General features: G+C 49.8%; 3 protein-coding genes across 3 annotated transcripts; 1 reads left to right on the forward strand and 2 right to left on the reverse strand.

Moving 5' to 3' along the window:
* Window positions 1-1758: 1758 nt before the first annotated feature.
* Window positions 1759-6241, forward strand: LOC120905917. The gene is made up of 2 exons (XM_040317258.1): window positions 1759-4882; window positions 4982-6241. Exons 1-2 carry the CDS (start codon window positions 3941-3943, stop codon window positions 5654-5656), a joined length of 1617 nt encoding a protein of 538 aa, XP_040173192.1. The 5' UTR covers window positions 1759-3940; the 3' UTR covers window positions 5657-6241.
* A 550-nt stretch (window positions 6242-6791) lies between these two features.
* Window positions 6792-9841, reverse strand: LOC120905916 (transferrin). Its single transcript, XM_040317255.1, has 2 exons — window positions 8318-9841; window positions 6792-7407 (listed from the first exon to the last, which is right to left on the reverse strand). Exons 1-2 carry the CDS (start codon window positions 9757-9759, stop codon window positions 6942-6944), a joined length of 1908 nt encoding a protein of 635 aa, XP_040173189.1. The 5' UTR covers window positions 9760-9841; the 3' UTR covers window positions 6792-6941.
* Window positions 9842-13869: 4028 nt separating this feature from the next.
* Window positions 13870-15583, reverse strand: LOC120905918. Its single transcript, XM_040317259.1, has 3 exons — window positions 15319-15583; window positions 14687-14964; window positions 13870-14610 (listed from the first exon to the last, which is right to left on the reverse strand). The coding sequence occupies exons 1-3, from the start codon at window positions 15440-15442 to the stop codon at window positions 14395-14397; spliced, it is 618 nt and encodes a 205-aa protein (XP_040173193.1). The 5' UTR covers window positions 15443-15583; the 3' UTR covers window positions 13870-14394.
* Window positions 15584-16670: the final 1087 nt, after the last annotated feature.

Here is a 16670-nt window from a genome sequence, read left to right on the forward strand (position 1 = left end):
TTATTTCCAGAAGTGAAAGGCTTATTGGCATCATAAACAAAACAAGAAAACACAACCACCAATGCTAGCCATCTAATCGTCTATTCGAGTGGGAAGCTCACAAGTGAAAATACATTATTGAAGAGGACTTAATGTTATGCAAGCACCTATAAATACCTAAAAGAGTTCCTAAGCGCATTCCAGTTGTGCAGTATAGCTGATAAGTCGTAAGAACTAAGAGCATCCTCTTAGATCAATCCTGAGTACACTCGGGACTTGAACCCAAGACGAGCATGTTTACGCTTCAAATATCTTAAACGTTTTCTAAACGCAGTCTAAACAACTCAAAATCTCAGTCTAAAAGGAGTATGAACTCCTTTTTCCTTAAAATAGAGATGGTGCTGTGGGCAGCCGTGCCGACCCCTGGACTTGCCGTGGTAGTTGTGCTACCACTGGTCAATGTCCAGGGGACGACAGTGTGTCACGCACACTGTCGTACGCACAATAAGCGCGGGCCGCTTAGTGTGTGTTGTGCGCTCGGACAAGCAGGTGTTGCGAGCAGCCGGTCGAGCAGGGCTCCCGGCAGGGCTCGATACGACTGGCGCGCGGCCGAGTATTTTATTGTGTATTGTGCTTGTCAGTATTATTTATTATGTGTACTGTTACTTGTTTTAATAAAGTACCTGATGCAAGCCAAATTGTATTGTTTTAAACAAGTACCTGATGCAAGCCAAAGACACAACAGATGGAAAACAAGGATTTTAAAAATTAAAAAAAAACACTAGGAGCGACATCTGTTGTAAGATTCGGAAGCCAGTGGAATTTTCATCGTTTTGAGAGGTTGCAACTTCTCACTTTACTGTTGATCGGTTTTGAATTGACGATATGCATCGCGTAGCACTAGAACGGCAGTATAATTGTTTACTGAAACTTTACATTCTGACCAACAGTATAGAAGGGAGCGAAAAATGGTTGACTGAAATGGTCCACCCATTTTCAATCCCTAACGTTTCATTTGATACCGTTCTTAATTGCCGTTTCTCACTCTGCCGATAATTCTATCAGCAACGAATTGACCACCCTTTAAAAAACACCACAGTCGAGGTGAGGGAGTTTCGTTTTCTTCCTTTCCACCCATTCAATTTCGAATCAGCATACTGGTTGCCATTTCCTACGCATTGCTCTCTTCGCTCTACTGACACAACTCCTATAGTAAGCTCAATTCTCATGATCATATGATCATTTTAGTTATGTTTGCTCGGAAAGCTAGAATAATATTTAGGGTGTGACCGATAGAAGGTTTCGCGACACTCACTAAAAGATGGCTGGCTGCACTGAAAGAAAAGGACAGCAATATAATAATTAATAAAACAACGGCATCCGTAGAGCAAGTCAAGTTTTGTAGGTTTAGCCATTTTTGTGTGGATATTTATATGTCTTTTAAGCTTAACCGGTAGTGCTAGGATAATGTTTCTGAAACTTTACTAAAGTTGCTAAATTCTTAAACGTTCACAACTGTACAGTTTGAGCGTAGTGTTATTTCGATGGGCAAAATAATAACAAAAAACTGTTTTCCGACAATTTGCACAATTAGCTGCCAATGAAAAACGCTCTGCTGAAGTTTGCTCGCACCCGACCAGGTGCAGTTTGCTCTCCAGCAAACTAACGGAAATTGTTTGCAATGCGCTGCTCGTACGCTGCTTTGTTGTTTTGCTCCGACCCGGCATATGTACCACCACTACCATCATGCGAATGGCGCGCGTGTATTAGTGTGTGTGTGCGCGCGCGCCCGTGTTCCATCGTTGTCAAATTCGACGCAGCTAAAACCGTCCCAAAACAAAGGCGATGGAAACCGTCCTCTCCCGTACGGGTTTATCGGGAAATTTCCGGAACGTTCCCGGTAATGTAGCCTTTAGTTTTAGCACCCCCCACCGGTTTCCCTTCCCAAAACAAAACACAGGAAAGGCTATAAAAAACAACAAATGATACATTTCTAGAACACGTTTGCACCAACACAAATGCGATATGGTGTGATCGTCGATGCTGTTGGATGGTAGTTTGCTTCACGAATAAATCATTTCGTGTTGGCCATACTTCATGGGAATTTCGTTTATAGTTTATAGTTTTTTTTTATTGAACGCCCATCGATGATAGTATGGCGCGTTGAAGGGAGCTTCAAACCAAACTGGAGTTCCATTTTCAAAGCGAAATCAATCCCAGAACGTACTGACTTTTTTATATCGCAAATGTTCAACACATTTACTTGCCGGTGTCAATATTCAACCCGGCGTCCTTCGAAAAATGCACCTTTTTTGCACCGCAAGGCGTAGATGCTATTAGAAAATTACGGCACCATCTGTAAACTCTGTTAGCGTAACGCGTTAGCGATGTAAACAAGAGCCGAGCTGGTCGCAAATGGTCAAGGAAAACGTGTCATCCACATCATTCCCCACGCGGTCCTGCCCTTTGCGTGGTACCAAAATAAACCACACATGTGTTACAACGCGCGGGGCACGGCATACAGCAGCAGCAGCAGCAGCAGAGCGAGAAGCACATGGGCCAGTGCGTGATCGACCGAGCAAGAATGTGCAAGCGCGAACGAGAGAGGAAACACCTACACAGACAAGCCACAGTCTTGTAAGAGATGCACACAACATGCCGTTTGAAGCGTGTTGGAGAGGATGGGAGGGTGTATTATAATGTGACTTTTCTTCGATTCTGAAAGCTGTAGAGCTATTTTTTGTGTTGGTATCGACACATTCAACGTACCTACACCTACCACCACAACCAATTTACCCATTTTGTACAAACACTTACGAGTATTACTGGATGGACGTAGATACATAGACTTACACTATAGAGATTTACATTTTACCTAGAAATCCGATCGATTCAAATCTCTTTTGCGCTACACGGCAATAGAGTGTCTTCGGATGGGAATCTATCGATAATCGTGCTTACAGGAGCCGATGCGTTCATGCAGTGCACTATCGAGCTTGCCCGCAGTGGCCTCTGTTATCAGCGATTAAAAAGATAACAGACGCGAGCTTGCCTAAAACCCGTTCGAGGAGCACGCGAGTACGGCGTTGTCGCTGGTGGATATTATCCGGATCTGGTTGCTCTCAATCGTTAATCAAGTGAAAGCAAGCTTCGTAGGCAGACGGGTGTAAGTGGCCACGGACCTTGAGCACTGCATTCTTCCGGTCCGTGGGTAGCTGTATTCGGTTGGACAGCTGGGCGTTGGTATCGCAGTTCCGATGGCGTGATGACGCCACCGCTAATCCCTAATCCCATTTAACACACTGTCCACGTAAGTGCACACACCCGCACACACCGGGAGCAGTACGGCAAAAGGGTAAAAACTGGTCAGCCCTAATCAGGCCCGATAATCGATCGTGTCGACACGTTCAACGCGTTTCTGGATGACGGGGGAGTGGGTGAGCTAAAATGCGGAAGTGCGGTACCTTCTACCCCGAACAGAACCAAACCAAGAGAGCGAGAAGGAGCGCGACAGGATGGCCCAAAGAGGTGTAAATTTGTGTACCCTGGGTGCCCGGGAATGGCGTGAACTTCAAATTGATGAGCAACGGTCGCAGTACGGCACTGATTGTAAAGCCGCAGCGTTCGCCGCAATGGCGGTACGATTGATAAGATAAATCCACCAAGATCGGGGACCACAGAAGGGCCCTCCCCGATACTGATCGGTTATGTGCGTTTTTTCTTTCTTTTTTCTTTCCTCTATCGATGCGAGGGTGTCTCTCGCAAATCGTCCCTGCGCAAAAGAGGTGCGAAAAGATGGGCGCAACTGGTCCGTTGATATGGTTCGCTGCAGCTCACCCGTCAGTAGTTGCTGCAGTGTCGTACGGTCCGGTTCGCTCGAGCATCGGTGCATCAGTCCAAGCAGGTCCGTCCGTCAACCCTTCCACCAGAGCTTACAGCGTGTCAACCGAGGGACGCTCCGATGGCAGACAGTGCCAGTGCGGCGGGAGAATCGTGCCCGGGCGATACGGCCGAACCGGAGCTGGCGGTGGTCCGGCTGCGCTCGCTCGACGAGTCCCAGTCGCCGAGCATCCGGTCGGACGGGTCCGGGTCCGGCGGCTGCCGCAAGTCCTCGCTGTACGTGTACGGCGACGGGCAGTTCAGCATCACGCTCAAGCACTATGACAGCATCGTGAGCGAGGTGAAGTGTCCGGGCTGTGCGGAGCCGATGGACGGGCCGATCACGATGTGCGGCACCGGGCACAGCATCTGCGCGGTGTGTCGCGTCAAGCGGGGCACCTGTCCGCTCTGCGGCGACCGGGTGACCGAGCTGCGCAACTACACGCTCGAGGCGATCGTGTCGAAGGTGCAGTTCCCGTGCAGGAACGCCGTCAAGGGCTGCTCGGTCCGGCTGCCGCTGCAGCTGCTGCGCTGGCACAAGGAGCGGTGCGGCTACAAGCTGATCGAGTGCTTCATGGGCAAGGTGTGGGGCGGGTGCGGCTGGCACGGGTGCGAGCGGGACTGGCTGGCGCACTGTCTGGCCGAGCACGCCGACCACGTGCACGAGGACCGGTGCGTGGAGCTGCGGTGGGCGTACGGGGCCGAGGCGGCCCAGCGCGCGCCCGAGCTGCAGCTGGTGGTCGCGTACCACGTGGTGCGCGCGTACGGCGAAGCGTTCAACCTGTACCAGGTGTACGACCAGGACAGCCGCACCGTGCTGTGGACGGTGATCTGCGCCACCAAGGAGTCGCAGGTGAGTGGGCGGTACGCGTTCGAGCTGGAGCTGTACTCGCCGGTCAACACCTGGCAGCTGCTGGTGCAGCGCTTCCCGTGCCACTCGGAGCTCGATCCCGACTTTCTCAAGGATGGGCACTGCGCGAAACTGGCGCTTGCCGATGCGCTACGCTTCATGACGGAAGATAAGGTACGGGCCTGACGCACAGGCTGTATGCGCTATCGCTTCCTTCCATCTTTATCGCTTAATGCATGGCAATCGCACCTTTGCCCCAACCTCCTATTTCAGGTACTGCACTATCGCGTCCGCGTGCTCGAGGTAGGGGCCTCGCGCACCCAAAGCTTGATGAGGCTGAACACTGGCGGCGGCGGCGGCAGCAGCCTCAGCACCTCGGCCACACACCTGCCCACCAACTACTGCTGCAAGAACATCGAAAACGTCAACCTGAAAGCGGTTCCGGAAGGGAACATCATCTGCCGAAAGCAGCCGGCCCACAGCAGCGAGACGGCGGGCGCGCCGGACGACGACGAAGTCTTTCTACCGTACGTAGACGAGGAGGAGGAGGAGGAGGAGGAGGAGGCGGAAGCGAGGCCGATTGCAGGCGCGGGCAAATCGGTGCGCGTGCACTCCGAACCGAACTCGCCCAGCCGCACGGCCAGCCTGCGGGTGGCATGCTCCGTTCCCGTGCTGGCTCAGCCGCCGAGCGGCGACGGTGCCGATCCGCGGCAGGAGGTCGAGCTGCAGCCGATCCAGCAGCTGGTGCGGGTCAGGATTTCCGAACGCGAACCACCGGTCAAGCTGCAGGCACAGTACGGTGCGGTCCGCAAGGCGAACGGGGCGGCCGAGCGGGGCGCCTCGAGCGAAAGCCTGGCGCACAAGCCCAGCAAGGGTGGTCTGTCCAAGTTCTACAACGTCACCATGTACAAGGCGGCCAAGTTTCTGGACAAGAAGGGCATCAAGTGAGGGGAGGTCGCGTGCAAATGTCACAGCAGCGTTCCAGCGTGGTAGTGGTACGGTTAGAATGCGTTGGGTGCTGCTGGCGAAGTAGATAGAAACACTTTCATTTCATGTAAGCTAGGTGTAAACAAACAAAAAAAGTCAGAGATTGATTGACAGATCACCAGGCGCTGTCTTCCACTTCAAACGGGATGGCAAAGCGCGTTCGGAACTTTGTCGCTGGTTAAGCGCTGATTGGAAAGGGTTCTCCCGCCGGTGGGCAGCTTCAAAGCTGCTTAGTAAGCGCACGATGTTCGTTGAAGCTTTGTGGTTTGTTAGCACAATAGGGAATTTCACAATATTACTGGACAGCTTTTTCAGTTGCAGTTTGACATTTGGTAGCTGTAATCATGCCAAAACTCCATACAAAACCACACGCCTCACACTCAGACTTTCGGGCTGAAAAAATGTAAACAAATGTCGATTCGTCGATTTTGCTGAAGCATAAATATTTAGTAAACAACAGATTAAAGATAGTTTGAATCATTGTTTAAACCCGTATTTAAAGTATTATAACTCACTTCATATAGGAATAAAAATAAGAAAACAAAACGATTTTGCAATTTACCGTCTTACAGGGTTTCCCACGATTTATTGGTCAGTTCCCATGATTTATAGGTATCGTCCGTTTGGATATCAACACAAATAAACGGAAAAAAAATCTAGGAAACGGCCAATAAATTGTGGGAACCCACCAAAAAGCTATGGGGATCGACCAATAAATGGTGGGAAACCCTGTATAGCGTGTATAACAACCCCCCTTTTACGAAACTAAGAGCTTGGTCTAAATCAAATTGAAATAAAATAGACAAATTTGGTTGTGTTGTTTTTGATTTTTTTAAAATAAAAAGTAAAATTTAACTTTTTCCAAAAAAAAAATCAAAAAATCACCAGAGGGAAGGGGAGAGGGGCGTCGTTATACAAGCCAAAATACGGTATCTTTGTTTGTAAACAATGGGACAAATTAATAAAAAACAAACAATCTAGATAATGGAACTTCAAAGCTGATTAAAAGTACGGACGCGGCTGCGCGGTGGAACTGCACGCTTAGGGTAGTGGATGATATTTTAGAATTTCGGGGAAGAATGTGCATTAGACAGTGTTGCAATTAAAAGCCACTATTTGTATTCATGTATGCGTATTGGATTAAAATACATTGCTAACTGTTTGTTGTCGCATTCACCACTTGACGCAATGATGATGATGCAGTAGTTTTTTGTTTGTGCAACTGTGCGGTGTGCGAATTGCTACCTCACGATCTTTTGGCCGCCGACAGGGCCACCGCGTAGTGGTGAAAGATGAGATCCAGCTGCTGCTCGCCGCTGCGCAGCCGGAACGGTCCGAACAGGCGGAACACCTGCTCCCGGGCCTGCCCGTGCCCGAACGTGTCCGACAGGGCGGTGAACGCGTGCACCACACTGTCCTTGACCGCCTCGTCCACCTGCCGGCGGACGTAGACGGCGGCGGCTGGGCCACGCTCGTCGTTCGATCTCAGATGGCACATCGCCACGTTCGCCAGTGGTTGGAAGGTGAAATCGTCGCACACCAGCACCTTCTGGTCGGCTGCCTCTCCCTGCGGCAGTGCGTTCGAGTTTGCGATGCGGATCGGTGCGCCGGCAGCTTCCGGTGCGCTGGCATCGACCGATTTGAGCGAGGGCAGGCGCGTGGCAAGCTGTCCGAACGCGGCCACGGCCCGTTCGTCGGCCAAATCTAGCGCACTGTGCGATAAGAGGAAGCAAAGCGACAAGTGATTTAATATTCGAGCAGACCTCATGCAAGAATCGATTCCGGATAGCTCCGAAGTTTTCGAGAATCGATTCCGGATAGAAGGTCCAGAATCAGTTCCCGGAATCGATTCCAGGATCGGCTCCGGATTCGGAATCGGCGTCGGAATCAGATTTGAATTCAGAATCGGATCCGGTATCGGAATCGGATCCGGAATCGGCATCGAATCCGGAATCGTAGTCGGATCCGGAATCGTAGTCGGTTCTGGAATCGTACTCGGTTCCGGAATCGTATTCGGTTCCGGAATCGTAGTCGGTTCCGGAATCGTACTCGGTTCCGGAATCGTAGTCGGTTCCGGAATCGTAGTCGGTTCTGGCATCGTAGTCGGTTCTGGAATCGTAGTCGGTTCCGGAATCGTGGTCGGTTCCGGAATCGTAGTTGGTTCTGGAATCGTACTCGGTTCCGGAACTTAAATTGTATCCGAAATCAGAATCGGCTTCGAAATCAGTCAGTTAAGGCATCTCCATAAGAATAGTCGTTTGGGTCCAATTATGCAACATATTGATAGCCTCAAAAAATCAAAATTTACTTGTAAACGATCCATTCTCCTGGAGATCCCAGGCCTGATTTCGCTTCTGAAACTTCTTATTTGAAATCAAGAACTGATTCTCTTTCCGCAGTTAATTCCAATTCTGGAGTCATTTCTGATTCCGTTTTTGGAGCAAATTGCGATTCCTAAGGCGATTCCTAGGTCGAGTAGGAATCGGCTCCGGAGTCAACTGCAGAATCGGCTCCGAAATCGGAATCAATTTCACCATTCGAGTCGCCTCCGGAATTGATTCCGAGCAAAGAATCAAAATCGGTATAACCTCACAATCGCGCGTAATCTCGCGCAATACTTACACCGGGCCGGTTTGCAGGCGCTCCCGGCTGATGGTCTTATCAGCGATCGCCACCATCACGTCGCCGAACGTTTCCCACAGCAGCGGCTCGAGCTGGGCATTCGGGGTCCGCAGCACCACCACATCCGCGTCGGTCCCATCACGCACCGCCGCCACGCAAGCCTCGTGCGTCTTGAGCACGCAGCTCAGCGCAGGGCGTATGTCGCGCGAGTAGGCGGCCTGCCGCATCAGCTCGCACTTCTGCCGCTCCGGCTCGGACACGACGCACAGCCGCAGCACGTTCCCGTACCGGCCCTCGCGCTCGATCACCTCCGCGTAGTTGGCGCGCGCGAGATAGTCGCGCGGCGCCAGCGTCTCGTTGCGCGCGACCAGCGGAGCGTTCCGGTCGATCCACAGCCGCTGGGCGGTGGCACGGTCCGACTCCTGCTCCGGTGCCGTCCAGTAGCGGTGCAGCTGCTGGCCGACCGACTGCAGCTCCTGCAGCCGCGCCCCGCTCAGATCCCCGTTCCCGAGCAGCACCTGCCACGGGCGCTGGGCCCACGAGCACACCGGCTGCCCGTCCCCACCAGCGATCGGGCGCGTCGTGCCGTCCTCGCACAGATACACAAAGTCCTCCGGTCGGGCGGTCGGGTTGACGGCGGGTCCGGCCGGCACGCCACCGCTCGTCACCGGCAGCCCGAAGTACTTGCGCACGTTGATCGTCTTGCTGAACGCCACGTCACCGCCGTTCTCGACCAGGCAGCGGATCGCACCCTCGTACCCGGCGTACCGGTCGTCCTTGGCGCACCGGTCCGGCTGGGCGCACCGCTGGCACAGGTTGCCGTACCGCTCCTTCAGCAGCCGATCGAACCCACCGTCGGACGAGTAGCTGCCCGGCAGACAGGACGCACTGAACAGCTCGGACAGGCCGGCAAGCTCCCGCTCGACCGGCGACAGTGTACCATCGCCCTGCGGCAGCTTCAGCACGCCCGCCCGCTGCAGCCGAGTGACCGGGATTTTGTAGCCCACGTTGCGCCCGAACCCGGTGTGGCAGGAGCGCTTGCCGCGCAGGTCCGCCAGCGAGCGGAAGTTGTCCGCGGCGCGCACCAGCATGATGCCCTCGTACCGGAACTGGGCGGTCGGCTCCTCCGCCGTCCGCAGCTCGGCGAACACGGCAAAGTCGGCGTTGTCGAAGTGCGACGCCACGTACACGTCCTCCGGGTCGGCCATCAGGTAGTCCGCCTCCCGGTTCTGCACCTTGCGCAGGCAGTCGAGCCGATCGATGCCGCCGACGCAACCGATCGGTACGCCGGCCGCCGCCGTTAGCCGCCCACAATCGTCCACCAGCTCCTGGGGGACGCACCAGCGAAAGGAGAGCGCCGAACGTTCCTGCCGAACGGCGGCCGGTCCGGCGACGGCAAGCGCGGCCAGTGCCGCTACGCACAACGCGATGCCGCAATACATCCTTGAACTTGACTTGAGGGAACAGCGACCGGTGGCTTACTGCCCGTAGGAATGGATCGCGAGGCACTGATTAGAGCGGCACTGGTCGGAGGCCTGTTTTATACGGGGCAGCATCACGTACACGAGCACGTACGCGAGGGGGGCCAGAGAGCATTGATAATGCTCCCCGGGGCTGCTCCATCAGTGTTTCTCAAACGGAACTGATTGGCGATAGACACCCAGCACGAGACGTTCTTCGGGTATTCTTCCACCGAAAGTGTTGGGAGATCGTTTTGGAGCATTCAGGATCTACCGTATCTCATGCAAGACACTACCAGACCTTTGTATATGTATCTCATCGGTTACATCAAGTGTAGGCGCTGGATGCTCTCAGTTCAGGTATCTCGTAAAGTATTATTCCAAACACGTAGTCCTCCATCCAATGCCCCATACATTTTTTTTGTTTTGTTTATGCAGTTTGGTTAAGTGCCACTGCTCCTGCAGGGGATTTTTTGATGCTGATTGGATGCGTTTCTTTTTCTTTTAATGGGACTTCCCCTTTCGTTCTACACTAGCAGTCGGCGAATTCTGGAACGCGAACGCATTTGCTTGATTATGAAAGATAGGAACCTTAGGACCTATGTATGAAATACAAATTCTAGCAACTCTCTCGCTCTACTTCTCTATTGTTTCCTCACTCCTTTATTTATAATTCTTCATCCGTTGTTTGTCAAATATATGAAACAATTACTTCTTTGTTTAATGTTTGATGTGAAATAATGATCAAAGAAGAGTAGGATGATGACACATTATTCAATTAAATATAGCTATGTTTTCATATTTTATACTTGGATTTTCAACGCTACAACAAAAGAAACAAGCCAGGGACGCATAATAATATTGGCGAAAGACAGTCGGTCGCCAGAAGTGAACTATGGATTGACATCTAGAGGGGCAGGCAAATTAAACGGACTACAAAGAGAGATATGATTCTGAATTTTAAAGGAGAGCATGAGGGTACATTATAGAGAGTATGGTAAATAAAACCTTGCGTCCTTACATTAGAATACAACCTGGGAACCTGGGTCTGCCAAACACACAAGAATTTAGGCCCCCATTAAAAAGAATTGGGAATAAACCAAAAAGTGTTGCCGATATTATAAAGCACAGACTCCGATCAGACTCCGACTATTGTTAGTACGATTCCGACACCGGAAAAATGGAAACCACTAGTTCTGTGCGGAGTGGAGTCGTCCAGATTCTTTCGGAGTCGGAGTCTTTCGGAGTCGTGCAGAGTAATTCGGAGTTGTCCGGATTCGTCTGCAGGCGTCTGGAGTCCTCTGAAGTCGTCTGGATTCATCCGGAGTCGTCTGGTGTCGTCCGGAGTCGTCTGGAGTCGTCCGGAACTGGCTGGAATCGGCCGGAGTCGATCGGAGTCATCCAGAGTCGGTCGGAGTCACTTGGAGCCGTCTGGTGCGATGTGCTTGTGATCAAGCATTGCATTTAACTCAGTTTTTTGCCTTTCACTTTGCGCGTGTACTTCGTCTTCAGTTCTTTGTTTCGAAGGTCCACCTTAATCGTCTCTGGACTACTCCGGACGGCTCTGGACGACTCCGACTCCAGGTGACTACGGACGACTCCGGATAATGCTGGGCGGATCTACCTTCCGGAATCGGTTCCGAAATGATCGGAGTCGAGTCTGGATTTTTGCCAATTCTATCCATTCCTACCTGGTACTCTATGACTGTATAGATTATCTGGCAGGAATAGGAACAAGTATGAGTTATGCTCTATACGAAAGTAAAATATCGCATGCCAAAACAGGGCAACCAATATGCCTTGAAAATTATGCAGCTGTGTTAACTGGGCTAGTTCGTATATAAATTACAGAACATCTTTTGGTATGGCGTTTCATACCGTCAAACTTTTCTAAATTTGATTATCGTAACATGAAAATTACAGGCTATCCAATATGGTCAAGCTCGAGGTTAATTTTCCCATATGTAACACCTAACGTTCTTCTCAATAAGTTCATCTATAAGCGATATTGCTCTTGCTTTGTAGTGTTGACTGATCACACTGTTTCGCTATTGCCGATCCTTAACTGATACATTTGACCCTTTAGCTCAAAAGTTTGCCGACCGCTGATCTACACTGATACCGCCCTGTTGCTGCATTTCGCGTAATGAGAGATAGCTTGAGATTAGTTCTTAGAATTTCAAAAAAAATGTATCTGCTGCTTCGCCAACTCTCTCCTGGGATCGGTTGCTTTGTGGTGTTAAGTATTGTTGTAAAATATATCTATCATTTAAATTTAATGTGATGAGTGGCTAGGAGGAGAGCCTCAGCGATGTATAGTTCTGCAACAGCTTGATGGTACTCAAATAAAGGACAAAGATTTTTTTTTTTTTCAAAAAGGCAAAGGATACAAAATGACCAAAAGTCGCTATTGGGAACACGAAACTTTGAATTTAAACAAAAAAATAGTTTAACGCATATTCTTGATCTTGCGATAACCATTAAAACATAATTTATGTGAAAATCCATATACTGAACCGTGGGAATAGGAACAAACATCAATTAGAGATTTTTCCATTACAACAAAACTCAAGAGCAAGCGATCATAAAAAATTAGAGCTAACTAATTAACAGTCGACCATTACATTATGAGATCATGAATTCAACAATTAAAAACATATATCAAACTTCGGAACACACGAAACGACCCACGCATCGTGAAAGTAAAGAACAATTGTTCAATTCTGAGTTTTAGGAACAACCAGGATCGTCATACAGCATCGCACGCAGAGCAATAAAATGAATTGATGCGAAGGCATGGAGTCCACATCCCGAGAAAGGTGTAACGGATCCAAGCACATGGTAACGATTGTCCCTTCTAAACCGATAGGAGAAGACGTAAGTAAAAGGAACAACCGAAAAGTGGAATACGTGAAACAATTACCTCCCGCAAACTGTTGTCGCATAGGAAAGGGGGATTGAAATTTTAAGGATATTTCTTCGTTTCGTTTTAAATAAAGTGGTCAGCCTTTGCAAAACCTCATGATCCTTGTAAAATTACATGAAGAAAAAACAATTACCTTATGAGAAATTGAACGACAGTCTATACACAAATTAGTTAAATCATAAAATCTTGAGTAACTGCTAACCGCTGGACGATTTTGTTTACAGCGGCACTTGCAATGTACAGCGGAGCCCCTCATTACAAACATATTCTTATTAGGATTTTCCCCCAGTAAAATCTCGCATAACGAGCAATATTATTTGTGTTCCAAGTGCATTTTAAAACCAAGATTAATTTTGAATATAAAACGATGTCTGTCTGTCAAAAGATTTAAAGTGACTTTAGTCCTTACGAACGCTTTCCTCACTGATATAAAACTATTGCCAGGAGTAAAAGTGTCATTATTGTGAGATTGGTTCTTGAGTGCTTTACTGGATCTACTTGTTTATGAAGTCGCGAGATTCCCCTGCCAATTGCTGCCACTTGGAGGAGTTTCGCATGATTGCAGATGACTGGCGGGCAAGTGTGGTTGTAGATTTAATGGCAATAAATTTATCGAATCATTTAAATACGTTACTCGTGCTGAAGAGTATTTTAATCACAGTAAATTTCTAATTGTGATTAAACCGGCTTATTTTGGGAGGGAAAACTCTAGCAGGAAATGTTTAGCAGCGCGTCAACAATATCTTTCTGGAGTTTAAAAACGAGAAAAGGTCGTCGTGCAAAACAAAATTAAATGAAATCGATTTTTGTAGAATTTCTAATGCTACCAGCGGTTAGAAAATTAATATAATTTAGAGAATTTAGAGAAGCTTGAACAGTTGGATTCGCAAAAAAAAAACCCCAAGTGAAGAGTGCGACGTAGCTGATTATTGGAGAAAAATCCATAAAATGTGAACTGGTTCGCTCACGTTGACACCCCAAAAATGTTCTTCTAACCAGCTTCAGAATATTATTTAGCCAAATTTTACCATAACGCCTCATGGTAGCTATGTGTGAAAGGGCTGGCAAAACTATAGCTACCACAGTTGAGTCGCTTTTACCCGCGCTTTAAGGCCACTAAGTTCGGATATTGCTCGAGTTAACGGTAAGCGAAACCTCGTGAGTCGTTAAATCGCTTGAAGCTAGCTACCCTTTCTTAATTCAAACGTCTATTTGTTGCTACTTCTACCCTCCCTCTTCCCTAGTTTCTGTTGCCTCCTATACAACGCCTGCTCCCAAGCGACATAACACTGTTTTGCCCTGAAACGGATAATGGGCCCCGCAAATGGGCCCGAAGCAGTAAAAAAAAAAAGCGAAGCCTTGCACACCCGGTAAAGTCGTTTGAGTTAGCGTTTATATTTACAAACGAATAAAGGGATCGACATCAGTATGCTCGCTAAACAGGGAGAAGGGGTACAGAGCCAGACAACTCGCCAAACTGGGCAGGACAGCACGTGGCACAGCGCACGCAGCAAACGCGAATTTAAGCTTCAGCAGCGATGCCAGTGGCAACCGCCCGTTGATGGCCAAGAAGAATGCCTCTTCTGCGGGCTGTTGTTAGTTGTTTTTTACGTTGCTCGCCTATTTGCTGTTTGTGCCAGTGCATTCCGAACAGTGCTAGGGGGGGGGGGGGGGGGGGAGGAGGATTGCATTTACTTCTTGGGCGTTTCCGCGGCGGTACGCTGCTGCAGCAGCTGGATGCGGTGCAGATTGACGCAGTCGGTGAACTGCTGCACCTCCTCGGCACAGCGCAGCGTCTCGTTCGGGTTTTGCCGGTAGCACGCGATCACCTTCGCCTTCAGGTCCTGGCACGGGGGCAGCTGCTGCTGGACGGCGGTCGTTGCGAACCGCTTCTTCACATCCGCCACCTGGTACGGGAGTACGAGGAGAGAACTGTACATGAAACCACCATCTCACGCGGGTTTAACGCCGCCCATCCCTTACCGCATCGCTGTACTCCTTCTCCAGCACCTGGTTCGTCTTGGCGAGGTTGGCCTCGAGCGCCTTCAGCCGCTGCGTCCAGTAGACGTCGTTCTCGCGCAGCTCCCGCTCCTTCTCCTGCAGCACCTGCATCGAGGTCAGGGGCAGCTCGCCCTGGTACACCACGGACGGTGGCGGCAGCGGGTTCGGGTAGGAGCTGGGCCCACGACCGGCCGGCGCGCCGCTATCGCCACCACCACCCTGCTGCTGCTGCTGCTGCGGGGAGTCCGACCCGTTCCGACCTGCCGGGGTTGATTGGTGCAAAAAGAATCAAATTGAGACGGGCTGCGCATCGCTCACGCCACCACCTTCCAGCCCGGCGGCATGACAGTGCGACAGTTGCTAACGGTTGCATAACCGGCGGGAGGGATTTAACTATTGATGGCGCGGCACGGCCATCGAAACGCCCCACCGCGGCGGCCGCACCGGAGAGGCTCGGGTTCGGTTCTAACAGCTGCCCGCCGGCCCACCCACTTGCCTGCCTGTCTGCCCCCCAAAGCCATGCACTTTTTGCGTGTGGGGATCGATCCGCCAGGTGTGCTCTCTCTCGCTCGCTCACGGGGCGATTGCAGCAGGGTTGCAAATGCCGTACTCACCTTGCGCCTTCGACGGGAGGCCACTCTTGAGCCGCTGCACCACGTCGTCGGAGATGTCGATGAGGCCGGCGGGTGAGTCGTTGTTCACGACCAGCGTTCGCGGATTGCTGGATGCGGCCCCCATCGTAACTCGGAAAAGCAGAACCCGTGTGGACGCGCGCGTGTGTGTGTGTGATGGCCGTTCGACGTTTGCCGTGTCTGTTGTTTCTTTTCCTTCCCTTGTCGTCGGTCTTTTCCCTTTTCTTTTCACTGCGCGAGAATTTTCAACCCCGAGCCTTTGTTTTGACAGCTGTCACGGACCGGGAGCACCCAAGGAGCAAAACCGCGCGACAGCCGGCGGACAATCGCGATGTGAACGCAATGGAAGCAAAACAAGCAACAAAGTAAAAATGTTTAAGATTACAGCTAGAAATCTACAATGGTTTCAAAATTGCGTACACGATACATGTCGAAACATCCCCGAGGAATTGATGCACGGAAGTAAGTAGAAGAAATCTTGGTTTGACAGTTAATTGGTCCAGTTAGTTTGTTTACATTTTGTATTATTATGAAGAATCTAGAGCAACAAGCAACGACAGTCCAATTTGAGCAAAATCCTTCCATTTTTGGTACATTGTGTCTCGAAGAACTTATTTGAAGATATTTTTAACTCTATGAAACTAATAAACTCGAGCAGAACACCACAACGCTTGGCAACGCTTTTTCGCATGCGATTTCATCGGACGGCCTGTCAAAATTTAATATGGAATTTGACAGATAAAGTCAAATGATGAAATCATTGCGATTTGTTCGATAAAATCGCATGCGATAAATCGTTCCCTTCCCGTAAATTTCCGTTAAATGTCTTCTAATCGCCGGCGAATTGAAGGCGATCAGCAGTGCATTTAGCAGTACAGTCTGTTCCCGAGTTACATGGTTCTTGACTTACGCGGATTCGGAGATACGCGGTTTTCTTAATTTGACAGATTAAATGTCAAATCAGTACAATTTGCTTCATGTTCGTTATAAATTGATTTTTTGCTAACAAATTGAAACCGCTTAAAAGCCTGAAATATTAGAATTTTCTGCACGAATTATATCAAATAAATGATAAAGTGTATAACAGTACTAAATTGAATCAAAAACTCGGAGTAATCAATATAATTTTAGTCAAAAAACGTGAAATTCGACTTACGCGGATATTCGAGATACGTGGATTCGTCGGGAACGCAGAAACCGCGTAACTCGGGAACAGACTGTACGCGAAAAATCGAGATACGCTATTGCGCACGGTCCCGTACGATAGCGTATATCGGATATTGACTGTATTTCGATTCTATTGAATGTCTTCATATTAAAAGTTGGTGACTCAA

This window comes from Anopheles arabiensis, chromosome X, assembly GCF_016920715.1.
Source record: "Anopheles arabiensis isolate DONGOLA chromosome X, AaraD3, whole genome shotgun sequence".
Lineage (NCBI taxonomy): Eukaryota > Metazoa > Arthropoda > Insecta > Diptera > Culicidae > Anopheles > Anopheles arabiensis.